The sequence below is a fragment of the Arachis ipaensis genome, chromosome B10, assembly GCF_000816755.2.
Source record: "Arachis ipaensis cultivar K30076 chromosome B10, Araip1.1, whole genome shotgun sequence".
NCBI lineage: Eukaryota > Viridiplantae > Streptophyta > Magnoliopsida > Fabales > Fabaceae > Arachis > Arachis ipaensis.
Genome location: NC_029794.2, coordinates 129,270,868 through 129,290,647, shown reverse-complemented (window position 1 = coordinate 129,290,647; position 19,780 = coordinate 129,270,868). Strand labels below are relative to the sequence as shown.

The 19,780-nt window shown below is 34.0% G+C and overlaps 3 protein-coding genes and 1 long non-coding RNA gene across 6 annotated transcripts in view; 3 read left to right on the top strand and 1 right to left on the bottom strand.

Annotated features, from left to right (window-relative positions):
- The window catches only part of LOC107623708 (UDP-glycosyltransferase 74G1), a gene marked incomplete in the record, with an annotated part of 3,173 nt that extends 588 nt beyond the window's left edge, over positions 1-2,585 (top strand). Inside the window, 2 exon segments of the mRNA XM_016326056.2 lie at positions 1-485; positions 1,636-2,585. Of these exon segments, the coding sequence (XP_016181542.1) occupies positions 1-485; positions 1,636-2,373 (1,223 nt within the window).
- On the top strand, positions 5,374-9,787 carry LOC107621372. Its single transcript, XM_021114705.1, has 4 exons — positions 5,374-6,062; positions 7,455-7,529; positions 7,681-9,719; positions 9,773-9,787. Exons 3-4 carry the CDS (start codon positions 7,683-7,685, stop codon positions 9,785-9,787), a joined length of 2,052 nt encoding a protein of 683 aa, XP_020970364.1. The 5' UTR covers positions 5,374-6,062; positions 7,455-7,529; positions 7,681-7,682.
- Positions 9,699-13,622, top strand: LOC107622897. Of its 3 annotated transcripts, XM_021114362.1 has the most exons (9): positions 9,699-9,950; positions 10,038-10,143; positions 10,224-10,829; positions 10,922-11,134; positions 11,278-11,370; positions 11,735-11,836; positions 11,940-12,290; positions 12,732-12,777; positions 13,367-13,607. In XM_021114362.1, exons 1-7 carry the CDS (start codon positions 9,787-9,789, stop codon positions 11,967-11,969), a joined length of 1,314 nt encoding a protein of 437 aa, XP_020970021.1. In that variant the 5' UTR covers positions 9,699-9,786; the 3' UTR covers positions 11,970-12,290; positions 12,732-12,777; positions 13,367-13,607. The 3 variants fall into 3 exon arrangements, with proteins under 3 accessions (XP_020970021.1, XP_016180455.1, XP_016180456.1); XM_016324969.2 differs by lacking the exon at positions 12,732-12,777 and having other exon boundaries at positions 13,367-13,622; XM_016324970.2 differs by lacking the exons at positions 11,735-11,836; positions 12,732-12,777 and having other exon boundaries at positions 13,367-13,622.
- Positions 18,911-19,780, bottom strand: part of LOC110267697 — a 6,019-nt gene continuing 5,149 nt past the window's right edge. The window contains exon 3 of the long non-coding RNA XR_002355579.1: positions 18,911-19,057. This is a non-coding gene — a long non-coding RNA (uncharacterized LOC110267697). The remainder of the gene's footprint in view (positions 19,058-19,780) is intronic.

Below are 19,780 nucleotides of genomic sequence, written 5' to 3'. Positions count from 1 at the left end.
AACTGGAGAGCATCTCAGACGGGTATGACGACGGCGGCCATTTAGCCGCCGCCACCCTAGAGATCTACAAAGACACCTTCTGGAAGGTTGGACGCCAAACTCTATCAAACCTTATTCGCAAACTCGGAAGTAGTAGTTGCAATTACAATAATGTCCCTGTGGATTGTGTTGTTTATGATGCTTTCATGCCTTGGGCGCTTGATGTTGCAAAAGAGTTTGGAATCCTTGGTGCAGCGTTCTTCACTCAGCCATGTGCCGTGAACAACGTATACTTCCATGTTCACAAGAAGTTGATTGAGTTGCCACTTTCGGAATCGGAATATTCGTTGCCGGGGTTGGTTAAGCTTTTGCCACAAGAGTTGCCATCTTTCTTGTATGAGTATGGATCCTATCCTGGCTACTTTGACATCGTTACGGATCAGTTTTCAAACATTCATAAGGCAGATTGGGTGCTTGCAAACACATTTGATGAACTCGAACAAGAGGTAATAATATATAACTCACTCACTTTTAGTGGCTCATCAAATTTTACTTTTGTTACGGTGAATAATGATTTAAGTTTGGTTTATAAATTCAGTTATATATATACCGGAAAAGTTTACCCACTTTATTATATTATATCTAGGGAAAAACATTATCATAAGATGTGTTGTGCACTTTTGAAAATAGACTAGTATTAAAGGTAATAAATAAGAAAAAATTCAATTTAACGTGAAGTTGATAATTGAAAAGTTAAAAAAAATTTTAATCAAATCAATTAAATTATTTAATAGTTTTTAGTTGTTAATTTGATGTGAAATTGACTGCATCTGAATTTTTATCAAAAAATAAATTAATAAATTATAAAATTGATTTTTTTTAAATAATTAATTTGATTATTTGCAGACTAGTTTATTAAATTTTAACTATTTATATGAACATAATAAAATAAAATTTAGAATTTATCTAATTAATAAAGTGTGTTTAAATATATACTACATTCTCACTCTCATTTTTATTGGATATTACTTATTATTATAACTGCTGGTTGTCTTTATCACAAAATAGAGAAAGTATAGGGAGTCAATGAAATATTTGTATAATGTGTACAATGGAGGTTTAGAGAAGTATTAGAGATATAACTATTCGTGTTATCTTTTTCTATTAACCGAAGTTTTTGGGATGAGTGGTATGATGACATGGTATTAGAGCTTTAGATTTGAAAAATCAGTTTAAGTTTTTGGGATAAGATGTTTATTATCTCTAGTACTCGGATGGTTATTCTGAATAGTATATGTGATGTTTATTTTTTATACACATTGTACAAATATTCCATTGAATTCCTAGGAGGACTCAAATATTAATTTAATGAACCGATTTAACTTGTCAAACATTGAATAAATAAATGAAAAAAAAAGTAATTCTTGTTTTTATTATTACTTTTTAATTTTAATATATTAATAATATAAAATTATATATACATGTATGTATTTAATTACATCCATTATTAGATAATTATTTATATTATGAATGTAAAATATAATTAATTTTGTTGATGTAATCATATATAATTGAATAAATCTGTAAAACTTTCTTAGTGTATGAATATTATTTTTACTATCTTTACTGATATTATTATTTAAACTATTACTTTAGGTTATTGAATGGTTGTCAAAGATTTGGCCACTGAAGACAATAGGACCATGTGTACCATCTATGTACCTAGACAAAAGACTCCAACATGACAAGGACTATGGTATCAGTATCCATAACCAAAACATAGATGCTTGCATTGAATGGCTCAATGACAAGCCCAAAGGTTCAGTTGTGTATGTCTCTTTTGGGAGCATGGCAGGTCTTAGTGAGAAACAAACCGAGGAACTAGCTTATGGTTTGAAAAATAGTAACTATTATTTCATGTGGGTGGTTAGAGCTTCAGAACAAAACAAACTTCCAAAGGGAACATTTTTGGACACATTAGAAAAGGGTTTAATAGTTACATGGTGTCCTCAATTACAAGTGTTAACACATGATGCTGTTGGGTGCTTTATTTCACATTGTGGTTGGAATTCTACATTGGAGGCTTTGAGCTTAGGTGTTCCTATGATTGCAATGCCACTTTGGACTGACCAAACCATAAATGCAAAGTATATTAAGGATGTTTGGAACATGGGGCTCAAGGTTGTGGTTGATGAGGTGGAAGGTGTGGTTAAAAGAGAAACTATTGGGAATTGCATAAAGGAAATTATGGAGAGTGAGAAAGGGAATGGAATTAAGGAAAATGCCATCAAATGGAAGAATCTTGCTAAGGATTCTGTTGATGAGGGGGGAAGTTCTGATAAGAATATTGAAGAGTTTGTGGCAAAGTTGGCTCATTATGCTGCTGCCAAATGATGATGCAACTCTAAAATTTGTTATTAATGTGGACTTCTAAGTTGAAATTAAAATAATAAGGTTGTCAATTTAATTTGAATAATATATATCTGTATGTGTATGGTGAGAATTTGCCTACCACATATATGCCCTGATTGGGTAATTTAGTAATATTTTTCTATTGAAAAAAATAGGAAAACCATTTCTTTTTCTATTGAGTATTGTCTGATTTGGAATATTTTTTCTTTTGATTTTTTTGGATACAGTTTTGTAATTGAATCTGATTTTTTTTAGTTGAATTATATGTTATGTGCTGACTGCTAAGCTTGTGTTAAACATTTTTTGTTAAAAAAAAATGCACTATACTTCTAGTGTAATTGGTTATAATTTATAAAATTGTTGTTAGATAGGATTTTGTGTGTAATTTTTGTTTAATTTATTTTTTAATAAATTTTAAATATTTAAAAATAATTTATTTTTATATTTTTAATCTCACACATCAAACTGCGGGAGTTTTGGCAAATTTTGAATAGAGCGGCCTTTTTTTCCCCTCTTGTCACTTCGATTAGTATGGATTATTAATTCAGTCAACTTTTGTTATACTTCTATATTACCAAAAAGTTTCCGATAATATACTTCATTGTTATTTTTGTTATGATATAGATGTACATATCCATTCTATGTCTACTCAGCAAGCACTCTTAGAAAGTACATGCATTTAAGAATGTGCGGTGCATGCTTTTCAACCTTTGAAAATGTGAACCTTGAACTTGTATAAATAGAGGCTAAACCTCTGTACGTGATACAACAAGCAAGTAATAATAAAATCTCTTCTCTCTTTATGTTACAATCAAATACTCTTCTCTTTATATTTCTACTACAATTCTTTCTCTTCTTTTATTTTATAAGTATTTTAAATTCTATTTTCTATTACTCTTTACATATAATATTAATAGACATGCTCTTGATATATCTGGAAACAATTATTTATCATGGATATTAGATGCTGAAATCCATCTTGATTCAATGGATCTTGGAGATACCATTAAGGCTGAAAATAATACATCCCAGAAGGATAAAGCCAAAACCATGATTTTTTTTCGTCGTCACCTTGACGAAGGATTGAAAAATGAATATCTTACATTAAAAGATCCTGCAGATCTTTGGAAAGACCTTGAAAAAAGGTACAATCATCAGAAAACGGTGATACTTCCTCAAGCCCGGTATGAATGGACGCATTTGCGTTTACAAGATTTTAAATCTATAAATGAATATAATTCTGCAATGTTACGAATCACCTCACGAATGAAATTGTGTGGGAAAAAAATAACTGATCATGATATGTTGGAGAAAACTTTCTCAACCTTCCATGCCTCGAATGTGCTCCTGCAGCAGCAGTATCGAGAGAAAGGGTTTAAAAAATATTATGAATTAATTTCTTGCCTTCTTGTTGCCGAACGCAACAATGAGTTGTTATTAAAAAATCATGAAGCGCGCCCAGCTGGCGCCGCCCCATTTCCTGAAGTAAATGCGGCAAATCATTACCCCAGAAGAGGTAAATGGCAAGCTTTTAATAACAAGAAAATTTATGGAAGGAAAAAGAATTATGTTCAAAAGAGAGGATCTCACCAGAAGTGGGACAAAGAAAGGAATATCGGGCAGAATAAATCAACCGAGGAGAAGTGTTTCCGATGTGGTGGAAAGGGCCATTGGTCACGTACCTGTCGTACCCCAAGGCACCTAGTCGATCTTTACCAGGCATCTTTGAAAAAGAACGACAAAGGAAAGGAAACAAATTTTGTTTCAAATGATGCTGAGAACTCCACCACTCATTATGATGTATCTGATTTCTTTGAGGACCCTGAAGGAAATATTGGTCATTTGATCAATGATGGAATAGTTTAATATGTGGGATTGTGAAGTATATATGTAAATAAATAATGTAAAAAAAATTTATTGTTAAGTTTTTTTTTCTATGTATTTAAGTTTCAAATGTGATGTACATAAATAATGAAATATTAATAAATTTTGAAATTATTAAATGTGTCAAATTTTAAAATAAAATTTTAGTATATGACATTATTTTATGTACAGTATTTCTTAGAAAAACAATTATGATCAAGTATTCAATTTAATTGTGCATACTACTCATTTTATTATTATTTGTTTTTGAAGAATGACAAGGATATGTAATGAAGATGTATGCCTTGCGGATAGTGCAAGTTCACACACTATTCTCAAAAGTGATATATATTTTACCCATCTTGTGCCAAAAGAGGAATATATTAACACTATTATTGGCTCAGACAATGTGATAGAAGGCTCCGGAAGAGCTATAATTTTGTTTCCTGGAGGAACAAAATTTATAATAAATAATGCACTGTTATCTACCAAGTCTCGAAGCGCTAGACCTTTGCTTATGAGAACAAATCTCCCAACCTCGGTTTGGGGGCATGCTATTTTACATGCCGCAGCACTTATTCGTTTGAGGCCAACGAGTTACCATCGGTTCTCTCCTATGCAATTAGCTTTTGGCCAGTAGCCAAACACTACAAAAAAAGGGGGTTAAAATGGCATTGATATTAAGGCGGTTTTAAAGAACCGCCGTAATATCGAGATGTTATGGCAATTGTTGCTGCTGCCGTAATTGGCTATATATATTTTGGCGGTTCTGGTGATTATGGCGGTTTTAACCGCCGTTTTCACACACATATAAAAAGAAAAAAAAATGTAATCCCTGACTCATTCAACGCCATTCTTCGTTCTAGCTAGGGCTTCTCCTCTCTGAAGTCTGAACAAACAACGCTCTCATCTCCTCCGTGTAAAGAAGCTCTCCGACAACGCCGTTCTTCCTTCTAGGGCTTCTCCTCTCTCCGCCGGTTACGATCTCTCCAGATAAATACAGATTAAATCTTCTATTTATATTCTTAATGTGCTTAATGTTGTATAGTAATATAAACTTCTCTTTTTATTTCAGTGGTTTACATATCGATATCTCTTGTTCAAGCCCGACCGGTAAGTATTATTGCTTACCTTCATCTTGATATTGACTACATCATAATATTAATAGCATTGGTCAAAATCTACATCAAAGGACTAATTATAACCATGCAAAATTGGTTGATGATTAAAGCTACCTTGTAAAGAGACTAACCTGTCTCAATTATAGTGGTTAATGATTTTTTTCCTACAATACTTTCTTAAATCGGATCTTTTTTGCTTGTCCTTTGTGACAGAGATCTCAATAAATTGGCTAGTATTGTACCTAATTTGCAAGCAATTTCATTTGAATGTATTTTACTTACACAGGGAAGAGCTCTTTAGAATCCTGAACAAGTCAGTATCAGATATTTGCTAGACTTGGTTCTGGAAGTTTTAGTATTTTCTTTGTGTGTCTTGCTCATTAATCATTAAGTTTTAGTGTTTTCTTTGTGTTTTCTAGATTTGTTTCCTGCTTTAAATTTGACCCCCCTCTAAATCTTACGCTTAATTTAGCAGTGACTATATGTACCTCCTCACAATCCTTTATCATTCGATGCTTTGTGTATTTGTTTGATGTTAATTCTATGATTCTTAAATTAGGTTTTATATTTGTTTCTCCTTTGTTCTAGCTGATTGGATTTGTTATTGATCAGGGCCTAGCTGCCTTAATTGGATTTGTGTTCTTGTGGTTTAATTGGCAACCTATAAAGTGAAAGATTCTTAATAAGGTAATAGCTTCGTGTTCTTTCTTATCAAGTTACTAACCATTTTAATTTGTTATTGCCTTAATTAGCATTAGCTGGTTCCCTTTTTCCAGTACAAAATATTTAGTTCAGAAACCGTGACCAATTTAATGGAGTCTTCATGGATTAGTTGCATAAGGTTTACTAGTCCAATCCCTTTTGTTAACCGATATTACATCAATCTTATTTTCTTAGAAATATTAATTATGTTAGTAGCTAGATTGGCATGTCGTACATTATTTGGTGGCCTGGTGGGGAAGAGATTTGGGAGGGAAAATAACTAAATCAAATTGAACATATATTTAGAGGCTTAAATACATTAGTAGATATTTGTTATTTATTTCTTCATCTTACCAAATACAACATTAATGTAATAATGTTGTTCCCTTCAAGTCTTCAACTAAGCCATAGCAATGAATGATACCTTTCTAGAATTAAAAGTACATGAATGTAGAGAGGAAAAAAAATTAGAAAGAAAGAAAAGAAAAGAAGCAAATTTTCATATATTTTTGTGTAATTAAAAGCATCATTTCCAATTTTTAGTAGCTTGTTTTCATTAGTTTTCTTCTTAATTACCTTTAACTGTTCCATTACTTGAGGCAGGGGCATTGACTTTATACATAGCTTAATAATTAAGAACATCTCAGATTGTATATAGAAATTCTATGAATACAAATTCATGTCTTAGATAATGTACATATTTATATCTATATTTAGATCAAAATCATCTTCATCAGCAGTCAAGTTATCATTATTAGCTGCCTCGGAGGGAAAATTCGCATTCGAAAAGATCACTGAAAGTTCCTGGATAGTTTAATAAAGTTTATTTTCATGCTAAGTTATATAAGTTACTTTGCAGTTTGCACATCTCTCTTTATATTATTAATTTTATCATCATGGACAATATGGTCACTTTGTTTTTAATTTGATCACTTCCGATTAATTTTAAAATATATGATATCAGTTAGGCCAATATGTTATATACATGAACATGCTTGCGTGAACCACCTAGCTAGCTTCCTTGGAATTTCGTGTACATTAATTAGTTATATATTTAATTTAATTTATTAGGTATATTTATTTATTATACTAAATTATTAGGTATATTTATTTATTATACTAAATAAAAAGTTAGGACTCTATATATAATGAATTATATTTTATAAATGTTGTATTAATTAATTCTTATTGTTCAAATCCGTTAATAATATAATTTGATATTAATCCTAAATTATCAAAAATACAACATTCATATATTTTTAGTTGATTATACATTTAATTTTAATAAATCTGTTAGATATTTAATTTCGTGTACATTAATTAGTTATATATTTAATTTTAATAAATTTGTTGGTGATAATTTTTCATGTGAAATAGGTTTTAGATCTTCTTCAACTCTTGCTGCTAGCTACTTTACTTTGAAAAAAGAAGGAAAATTATCATTTGAAAGAGGTAATTATAATTTTCTTATATTTTCTTTTAAATACTATTTAAGTTTTTAATATCTGATTTGCATATAAAAGAATAAATTTCTTGCCTTTAGAATATATATAGATTTTTAATGAATAGATTTTTTAAAATCTTTATTTGTAATCCCTCTTAGTCATGTCAATCGATAAGTCATGGATTGGAAAACCACGAACCACGCATGAGTATAAAGATGGTTTAAACAAGTTTTTGGATTTTGCTTTTGAGCATCGATCTCTCGCGGGTCGTCAGATTAAATGCCCTTGTCCGGTGTGTGGTTTTGGCAAGTGGCAAACAAGAGAGAAAGTTTTTGAACATTTAATAGTCAAGCCATTTCTAGAAAACTACAAAGTTTGGTATTGGCATGGTGAAGAAGTAGTTGGAGTTGGGTCACAAGTTCATCAAACTAGTCACATTGTACAAGATGATTCGACATCTCAGCATCCAATGGTAACAATGCTCAATGACGCATTTGGAGTTGCTGGACCTGACTTGAATGAAGATGGAGATGGAGATGAAGACAACATAGAAGATGGAGATGGAGACAATGCAGAAAATGAAGAGCACAATGGAGAAAATGTAGAATTTTACAAGTTGTTAGAAGTTGGCAATGAACAATTGTATGAAGGGTGCACAAAGTATTCAAAATTGTCTTTCTTAATTAGTCTGTATCACATAAAGTGCTTATATAGAATAAGCGACAAAGCCATGACCGAAATTCTCAAATTATTAAAAGATGCCTTTGGAAATGCAAAGATTTCAATTACATTTTATGAGGCCAAGAAAACCATAAATAAACTAGGGCTTAATTATACCAAGATACCTGCTTGCCCTAATGACTGCATGTTATATTGGGGGGAGGATGAAGATTTGCAAGAATGCAAAAGATGCAAGACATCTAAATGGAGCGATGCTAAAAAGAAGAAACCAGCAAAGATCTTGCGATACTTTCCACTAAAACCAAGACTTCAACGATTATTCATGTGTTCTAAGACTGCTCAATCAATGCAATGGCATGCTTTGGCAGAAAAGAAAGATTCGAAGATGAGGCATCCGCGGGATTCTGAAGCTTGGAAGACATTTGATTTACTTCATGATAGGTTTGCCGAAGATCCTCGAAATGTACATCTTGGTCTTGCAGCTGATGGATTCAACCCCTTTGGAGCTATGTGTACAAACTATAGCGTTTGGCCAGTGGTGCTTATTCCATACAATCGGCCTCCATGGGAGTGTATGAAGCCAACATCACTTATCTTGTCAATGATTATTCCTGGAGAGAAAATGCCGGGGAACAACATAGACGTATACTTACAACCTCTTATTAAAGAGTTAAAAGATTTGTGGTATGATGGTGTTCAAACATTAGATAGGTTCAGGAATGAAATGTTTACATTGCGAGCAGCATTAATGTGGACAATTAGTGATTTTCCAGGCCTTGGTAACTTATCTGGGTGGAATATACACAGTAAATATGCTTGTCCTACATGTAACTTCAGCACTGATTCATATAGATTAAAGCATGGTGGAAAATGGTATTTTTTGGGGCATCGCCGTTTCTTAGAAAGGGGTCATAAGTTTAGGCTAAGTCGTGCAAAATTTAATGGAAAAGTTGAGTTGAGGGATCCCCCAGCAGTACTAACAGGATCAGAAATATTGGAACAACTTGAAGGAATCAATGTTTCATTTGGGAAAGAACTACAGGAAAGTAAAGGTAAGAGGATTCGACGAAAAGTTGTTGAAGAAGATGATGAATCGGGGATGTGGAGGAAGAAAAGCATATTTTTTGATCTTCCTTATTGGGAGTCTAACTTATTGCGCCATAATCTAGATGTTATGCACATTGAAAAGAATGTTTGCAACAATGTATTATACACTTTGCTCAATGAGACTGGAAGGTCAAAGGATAATCTCAAAGCTCGTAAGAATCTTAAAGAAATGGGTATAAGGAAAGATTTATGGCCAGATGAAAATGGGAGATATCATCCATCTTTGTTCACAATGTCAAATTCCATGAAAGATATATTCTTGCGTACTATAAAGAATATTAGAGTACCAGATGGTCTCTCGAGTAACATTTCACGGTGTGTTGACCTGAAGCAAAGAAAGCTTTCTGGATTGAAGAGCCATGATTGCCACGTTCTTATGCAGCAACTAGAGGGATATGTGGCTGAAGAAGTTCTTACATTTTGCTCTCGATACTTAGAAGGGATTGAGACAAGATTTAATAGGCCACCACGTGTTGATGATCGTCCGGATGATAATTACAGTACACATGTCGATTCCCTTTTTCCACAAATGGGGAACTCAAAGGGAGCTTTCACAGTATTTGAGTTGTCACCTATGGAAAAAAAAACAAGCACATCGATATGTGGTTTTAAATTGTCCATATGTCAAACCGTTTATTGAGTAAGTGCTTAAGGATTTTCGTACATGTGGTTTTTTATTTACTTGAAAATAGTTGTTTAGTTAGAGTTAAACTTTCATATCTGACAGTGACTTCAAAGATTTTGTACGAAGACGATCTAAGGGTAGAAGGCCTTCAAATGTAGAGATAGAAAAAAGAGTCAATAAAGATTTTGTTACTTGGTTTCCTGCGCAGGTAAATAGAGAAGTGATAATTTTTTGCTAATATTGAGCTAGTATTTGTGGATATAATAACTAATATCTCTATCATAATAGCTTATGAACCCAGATATTATGAATATTGTGCATGAGGATTTGAGATACTTAGCAAGGGGTCCATCACGATATGCCAAGAGGTTTTCTACATTTAGTATTAATGGTTTCTCCTTTCGAACTACCAATCGAGACAAAGGGTTAAAGACCCAGAATAGTGGAGTTTTTTTAATGTCTTCAACTCCTTGTGTTGCTAGCGCTAGTGATGCTGATGTTAGGAATGCTGATTTGTCATATTATGCCAAACTAGAAGATATTATAGAACTAAACTACAATGGCCAATTTCGGGTTACTTTATTCAAATGTAAATGGGCTGACACCACTAGAGAACGGGGCTGTAGAAAGGATAATTGGGGTTTTACTTCTGTTAATTTTTCACGAGTAATACACAGTGGTTTATTAGTGAAGGATGTGCATAATTTGCCAGAAGGTTTGCGCATAGTTGTCAATTTTGATAGACAACATGCAGCAATAGGAGAAGCAGCCGGACTCCTTGCAGGAATTTGTGGGCAATTGGCCACTGATTGTGTAGCATTTCCAATCAGTTTTGATAAGTGGTCAGACATTCCAGAGAGCTTTTTTGAAAATCAATGGAATATTTTTTTCCAAGTAAGAAGATTACTTAAACTCTAAAGCTTATTTCTTTGTCATTATTTAGTTATATTTGTTAGTTAATATATATTCTTTGTTCCATATTAAAGGCTCGATTTTGCTTCAAAGTATGTGATAGCTTGGCCAAACGATTTCTGCTCCAATCGCTTGGCAAAAAATGGAGGGAACATAGGATAAAGCTTTGGAATGAGTTTTATGATCCGAGGTTGAGTAAAACCGAGATCATAAATAATACACCAGAAGATATTGCTCTTGATCAATGGGCTTTATTCGTAGAATATCGTTTGAAACCTGAAACTCAGGTAAGTACTTACAATCCTAGTTAAATGTTGTCCCACTAAAAAGCCTTATATATTTTGCTGCTGTAAATAGGATATTGAATTCATATGGAATGTTGTGAATGCATGTTTAACTCTATTTAATTGTGTCCAAATTTATCTTTCAGAATCTTTGTAAGAGGAATCAAGAAATTCGGCAAAAACAAATAATTCCTCATACTTCAGGTGCTAAATCAATTGCAAGAAGAAGGGCTGAATTGGTAATCATTTCTATGTGTGGATTTCATACATTTAATTTTATTTTGGCATTATCCAATTTTTCAATTTAATTCCACTTGTCTCCCCAACTATTATGAGAATTGTCATGATAAAATATCAACACAACTTTCACAGGTTCATTTCTATGTTGGTAATCATAAATTGGTAATCATCAATAACATTAATTTCTCAGCTTATGTTTAGTTTGCTGCTATTATTATATTTTATATAGCATAAGAGTCATTATGTTAGCACCTAATGCATCTCAGTTGTTATATTGTTGCTGTTAGTTACTTAATTTTATGCATATCTTTTCTTCAATGATATATTTCTTGATTGAGTCTTTCTACTTTTCTTGAATTTTAGACGGAAGAGACGGGAAAAGAAGTTAGTAGGGTTCAAATGTGGGACATCACTCACAAGAAAATAGATGGAAGTTATGTTAATGAAAAGGCTAAAGAAATAGCGGTAAGACTAACGTACAATAAGTAACTTGTTTGTATTTCTTTTTCTTTCTTTTTTATAAGATAATATTATGTTTGATTCTTTCCCTTTCTTTTTATATATGTAGGAGAAGATTGAAGCATATAGCAGTCAATAAGCAGTGGAATCAACCGTTAATTCTCCTCTTGATGCTCTTGGAGTAGTTCTTGGGAAAGAGCACCCTGGTCGTGTTCGAGGTTTAGGCATGGGAGCTGTTCCAACTGTTGCTTTCAAGAACAACACCACAAGAATTAGTCAGATGAACTTAGGTTCTTCAAATGATGCTAGCACATCATCTACTTGTGATCCCAATGTGCAAAAAGAGCTGGATACTGTTAAAGCGCAGTTGCAAGCATTAATCTCTTATATTGCTTTTAAGGAAGGAGGTAAAATTCCAGTGGAATTGGCTGGAATGTTTCCTACTCAACAAATTTCACAGGTACAAATACAATTTATGTTCTTAATACTTTATTCCATGTGTAATACAAAAAAGTTGTTAAGTATCTTAATGGACTGGATCTACCAAATAAAGCTAACCCTATTCTAACATGCAGACCATCCTTTATCAAAAGAAACCTCGCTCCTTCTCCTTCTCTCTATTTCTTTCCGTCTCTCACTATCTCACATTCCTTCCTTGGATACTTTATTAAGCATGAATAGTTAATTACATTCTAAATAGAGATACCCTTTATTGTTAAATATGGACTATGCAATATTTAATTAATTAATTTATTTCAGGTATAGTACAGTAGCCATAGTTAAATGTAATTAAACAATAATTTTTGCTTGATGTATTATGGACAACATAATCTCACATTTGGCTGTTTATGTGTTATGGCATAATGCATGGGGGCATTTCGTGGTACGACACCCTTTTTAGCATAATTATTAGTACGAACCTCGTCAATGACCTATCAGATACAATGGTAATAATAGAAAGCATTATTGACTTTATATATGTCTCAATCATATGAGTATATATTTGGCAGAGTAGTGCTTCCTGATTATTTTAGGATTGGTCCTTACAATAATGAGCATATTATATATTGTTGGCATATTATAAGACTCATAATAATCTTTATGGGCTCATTTTTTTATAGTGAAAGCTCATTGTTATCTATATGTTAGAGATATAACTTTATCTTTTTTTATCAAGAGTAGAATAAAGTAGTAGCTCTGAATTCAAGTAGTACTATATAAAAGTGCAGTTTGTGTGATTGTATATATATAGAGAGAGTGGAAGTGGTGGTGGTGATGGTGCATGTGGTATATAGCAGTTTTAAGATAAGATATAATTTGGAGGTAGCTACATGGATATTTATTTGACAAAATAGAGAGATCGATGGTTGAAATAGTTAAATTAGTGTGAGTTTCCTTTTTCTAATTCCCAGAAAACAGAGGATTTATTGTGCAAAAGTGCAGTTTTCTTTTTTGATTGAATAAATTTATATTAATAGTTTCAGATTCAATTTTATATCTTTTTTTATTGTACTCATAATTATATTTTTGTTGTAGGGATTGGATCAAGAGAGTGAGATTCCATCACCAAGAGAGTTAGGAAGTAGGTCTTCTGGAGCGAACAACAAAGAAGCATGATCTTGTATGATAAAGATTTTATGTATTAAGTATTATAGATATATGTTAAGACAAATTATTGAAAAATGTTATCTTTGATACTTTGTTTTTGGATTATGATTTTTTATTTTTGGAGACTGTGTATGAATTAAAAATCTTGTTATGATGTTTGATTTAAGGTTATGCTTTTTGGTTATTATGAGATTTTTAAGTTTGAGTTCTAAAAATGTCACTTTAAATATATAGTTTCAATCTCATTTTAAAAAGTATAAAATTGTAATTAGGTAAAAACGACGGCTAAAAACGCCATTTTAAACAAAAATGGTGCCATTATATCCTGGTAAAAACGGCAGTTAAAAAATGCCATTTTAATCGAAAAGGATGCCATTAAACCCTGGTAAAACGGCAGTTAAAAAATGCCATTTTAATCGAAAAGGATGCCATTAAACCTTGGTAAAAATGGCGGTTATAAACGCCATTTTAAACGAAAAGGATGCCATTAAATATAGGTAAAAACGGCGGTTATAAACGCCATTTTAAACGAGGAGGATGCCATTAAACCCAGGTAAAAACGGCGGTTATAAATGCCATTTTAAACGAGGAAGATGCCATTAAACCCAGGTAAAAACGGCGGTTACAAACCGCCATTTTAAACAACAACAAACCGCCGTTTTATTTGATTAAAATGGCGGTTAATAACCGCCATTTTAACCGCCAAAAACCGCCGTATTATCCATTGGTTATTACGGCGATTTTCTGAAAACCGCCGTAATAACCAGAATGGCGCCCAGAATTTCGGCGTTTCTTGGGGATGCCATTTTCGGTAATAATGGCGGTTGTAACCGCCGTAATTACCTTAAAAAACCGCCATTTAACCCCTTTTTTTGTAGTGAAATGTCTCCCATTTAAGAATATTTGGGTGTGCGATATATGTTCCCATTGCACCACCTAATCGCACCAAAATGGGACCCCAAAGAAAATTGGGGATATATGTTGGATATGATTCTCCCTCTATAGTGAGGTATCTTGAGATACAAACTGGTGATGTGTTTAAAGCCCGGTTTGCGGATTGTCATTTTGATGAATCAAAATTTCCAACATTAAGGGGAGAGAATAAGCTTCCTGAAAAGGAACTTAATTGGAATGCATCATCGTTGATGCATTTAGATCTTCGATCAGGGCAATGTGAACTAGAAGTTCAAAAGATTATACATTTGCAAAGAATAGCAAATGAATTGCCTGATGCATTTTCCGATACAAAGAGGATAACCAAATCTTACATACTAGCGGAAAATGCCTCAATTCGAATTGACGTCCCAGTAGGACAAGTAGCCACTGAAGCAAATTCACGCCAGAAGCGTGGCAGGGCAGAAAATGCCCCAATTCGAATTGATGTCCCAGCAGGACAAATAGCCACGGAAGCAAATACACGCCAGAAGCGTGGCAGGCCTGTCGGTTTGACAAACCCCAATTTGACGGTTTGTTTTGCATTGAATTTAGAGTATTTTGATAACCTTTTGTCACATTTAGCCTAGGAATTAGCATGATTTTGTTATCTCTCCCATATTTGTGCTTAAGTGTAAAAACATGCTTTTTAAGCCTTATTTTGATGAATTCTAGTTCCTCTTTGATTCCATAAAGATGCCTTGATGTGTTTGCTAGTAATTCCAGAATTGAAATAGGCTAGGCATGGATCAAAGGAAGCAAGGAAGGAAGCATACAAGTGGAGAGAAGCATAAAAAGTCAAAGAAGCAAAGTCAGCCATGCATGCGCACGCGCACAAGGCGCTCGCGCGCACATCGCAGAATTAGCCAGGGACGCGCACGCGTACCGTGCGCGCACGCGTCGATGAGGGCACATGACCTCACTAATGCAACACGTGCCTGGCGATTTGAGAGGGTTCTGAACCCATTTTGAGAGATTGCTAGTTGGTTTGGAGTGCACTAAAGCTAGTCTTTCCTTGGGAGTTGGCTAGGACTTGTGGCTCAAGTCAATTCATCCACTTGACTTTCCTTTAATTAGTAAGGGTTAACTAAGTGGTAGCAATGAACAATTCTCGTCACAATTGAGAAGGATAACTAGGATAGAACTTCTAGTTCTCACACCTTTCCAAGAGCCTTTTATAGTTTTTAGTTTATTGTCATTGCCATTTACTTTTCATGCTCCTTATCCAAACCCCACAATAACTCATAACCAATAACAAGACACTTCATTGTAATTCCTAGGGAGAACGACCCGAGGCCCAATACTTCGGTTTATAAATTTCAGGGGTTTGTACTAATAACAAACAACTTTTTGTATGAAAGGATTAGTGATTGGTTTAGAAACTATACTTGCAACGAGAATTCATTTGTGAAATTCTAAACCGTCAAAAATCCATTCGTCACGGTTCCAAAGATAAAAATCCTCGAAAGAGAAAAGAGGTAAATACGATTCCTGTTGAAAAAGACATAGTAAAGACACCGGCAGTTGTCCAAAATTCTGATATAACGCCAGAAGACGTTCAGGTACCTGAAAATTGTGAAAATGACGAGATCTCGATAAATTATGTCTTTACAGGAGAGAAATGGGACGAAATAAGACAATTGTCAATGAAATATTTGCATATAATGTGGCATTAGATATCATGCATGAAAGTAAGGATCTTGAGCCAAGATCAGTTGAAGAATGTCGACAAAGAAATGATTGGCCAAAATGGGAAGCAGCCATGAAGGCTGAATTAGACTCACTTGCAAAACGTGAAGTCTTTGGACCTGTAGTCCGTACACCTGAAGATGTAAAACCTGTTGGATATAAGTGGGTATTTGTGAGAAAACGAAATGAGAAAAATGAAGTTGTGCGCTATAAAGCCCGACTTGTGGCACAAGGTTTTTCACAAAGGCCCGGTATAGATTATGAAGAAACGTATTCCCCTGTAGTGGATGCGATAACATTGCGCTATTTGGTCAGTTTATCTGCATATCATAAATTGCATATACATTTAATGGATGTGGTAACAGCCTATTTGTACGGCTCATTAGATCGGGATATCTATATGAAAGTCCCTGAAGGACTAAAGATATCCAAACCATCCAATGAATATTCGCAAGGGTTATACTCAGTCAAATTGCAAAGATCTTTATATGGTCTAAAGAAATCTGGACGAATGTGGTATAATCGTCTTACTGAGTATCTGGCCAAAAACGGATTCAAGAATGATGATATCTGCCCGTGTGTTTTCATAAAGAAATCTGCATATGGATTCATTATAATTGCTGTGTACGTTGATGATTTAAATATTATTGGAACTCCTGAAGAGATTCCAACAATTATAAAAATTCTAAAAGAAGAGTTTGAGATGAAAGATCTTGGAAAGACTAAGTTTTGTCTCGGCCTGCAGATCGAGCATATAAAAAGTGGGATCTTTATTCATCAAACAACATACACAGGGCTAGTCGCGAGGGTTTTTGGCTGAGGAGTCTGATTCAATATATTCTGTCATCATGTGGACTAATTGATCATAAGATAGCTCCTACTGTCCTGTTTGAAGATAATACAGCATGCATTGCTCAACTTAAGGGGGGATACATCAAAGGTGATAGAACAAAGCATATTTCTCCCAAATTCTTCTTCACTCATGACCTTCAAAATCAAGGGACAATTGATGTCCAACAGATCCGTTCAAGTGACAATCTGGCAGATTTATTTACAAAGTCACTCCCAAAATCCTCCTTTGAAAGATTGGTACATGAGATTGGGATGCGCCAATTTCGAGACATTAAATGATGTCGGCAAGAGGGGGAGACTGTACTCTTTTTTCCTTGGTCAGATTTTTTTCCCATTGGGTTTTTCTTGACAAGGTTTTTAATGAGACAGTCCCCAGTACAAAGGATATTGTACTCTTTTTCCTTCACTAAGGTTTTTCCCACAGGGTTTTCCTTTAGTAAGGTTTTAACGAGACAATAATCCTAAATGGACATCCAAGGGGGAGTGTTACGATATGGATGTCCATATCCATTCTATGTCTACTCAGCAAGCACTCTTGGAAAGTACATGCATTTAAGAATGTGCGGTGCATGCTTTCCAACCTTTGAAAATGTGAACCTTGAACTTGTATAAATAGAGGCTAAACTTCTGTACGTGATACAACAAGCAAGTAATAATAAAATCTCTTCTCTCTTTATGTTACAATCAAATACTCTTCTCTTTATATTTCTACTACAATTCTTTCTCTTCTTTTATTTTATAAGTATTTTAAATTCTATTTTCTATTACTCTTTACATATAATATTAATAGCAATATTAATCATCTTTATTATATTGAGATTGTAACGATAAACAAATGCGATTCTCTCTCTCTTTATTTTTAATACTCCTTTCTATCTTTGTATATATATACACATTACAACATATAATATATTAAGCTAATTATTTTAATACTAGAGTCTTCTATTTATACATCTCTATTATATATATCTTTTATTTTACAACAATTTTAAAGGAGTAGTTGTCCTTTTTTAATCCTAAAGTATTATTATTAGAGAAATTCCATGGTACTGATAATATAAATCACTATGTGATAATGAGAATAAAAATAACACGTATTCTATAAAATAATTGAGTTGAGTGTCGTTTATTCACCCGTTGTGATGGAGGATCATAATTTCTATTTGAGCTTAGTATTTATATTTGTTTAAGAAATTGTGTAATGAAGAAGAATCGGATTTCAGAAAAGTGTGGTTGTTGAATTTTTTTTTTAGTCTAATAGAGATGATGGACCGGATTGTGTTAAGATAATGATAATTGGGTCTCATTAAAAGATAGAATAATGTTAAAATACATTGTGCCAAAAATATTTCACGAAAAAAAAAAGACCATTTAAAAAAAAAAGAAAAGAAGAAGAAACCCATTTTCAATTGTTGGTATAGGGTGATCTAGGGGTGCACATGGGTCGGGTGAAGCCGGGTTTGATGTGACCCAGACCCGACCCGAAATATACACCGGGTCTATTTATTAGACCCGAACCCGACCCTAGACCCGATGAAACCAATACACTTTCGGGCCACAATTATACCGGGTGAAAACCGGGCCATTAACATTACATTACGTTGATACCTTCTTGTAAGTTAGCATGTAAAAATATCCAAGTTTCCAAGACTCCAACCATTATTTAACATGGTAAACTTCACTTAGAAAAATATAACAAGAACCAACCCTTCTTCAAAATTAAAGCATAACCACAATCAATACTAATATTGTCTAATAATACCAAATATTTAAATCAATACAAATAACACAATATTATGCATTAGTATAAAGTCTTATGCATTCTAAACATAAAACATTAACTTATAGTCTTATAATGACTAATAACACAAAATATTAAGATTTACAATACTTAAATTCCACATAAAAATAGTCATGATCCATCACTAATAACACAAAATATTAATTGTGTATGATGACCGGGTCACCGGGCCGACTTCGAGTGACCCGAGCTATGGCCCGGACCCGACCCAAAATAATGACCGGGTCTATTTTTGAGACCCTTACCCGACCCTAAACCCGATAAAATCACACCAAATTAGCCCCAAAAGTGTTTGGGACCGGGCCGGGCCTTCGGGCCGGACCGGGTCTGTGCACTCCGGTGATCTTTGAATTGGTTGATGGAAAAAGAAGAACGGAGACACCAGCGTCGGAAAAAATTAAAATACCACATGAGCGCGCCATGAGGGTCGTCGTCACTGAGAAGTGGTGCGTGCAGCACCGTCGGCGTGAAGCATTTTCAACAGTTCGATTCCACCAGACGATCGTCGAGAAGCAGCCGAATACAAGATCTCGAAGCAGGCCAACGTGACTTTAAGGCTGGTGACTGATGACACTCTTCTCCGGTGAGAGATAGAGAGAGGGTTGAGATTGAGAGGATCCATCATAACCTAATTGAAAGGAAAGATAATGCGGTTTCTATTTTGTACGTGCTAACAACACCATGCCTTTCTCCACTTGTGTCTCACAAAGACTTAGGGTTTTACCTTCCTGCTGTTCCGCTGCCTTCCTCCAAAAACACAACGCCCAATACTCCACCTCAAAGCCAGCAACCTATCTCTATTTTTTGGCCATGCAAAGTTGTCTATCTTAATTCGTATTCTACCAAAAAAACAAAAGTATGCTAGCCCAAAACCCTTGGTCCATCTCATTTTTTAATCTAAATACTTCATTATCACTAATTAGTAATTAAATATATGAAACAACACAACGCTCCATCACATGCCATATTCACGGAGTCCCGTTTCGCACTATACTCTATTACGCGTCAAAATCCGCCTGCAATACCTATGGTCCGCATCACATAATGATCACCACCGTCAGCACCTT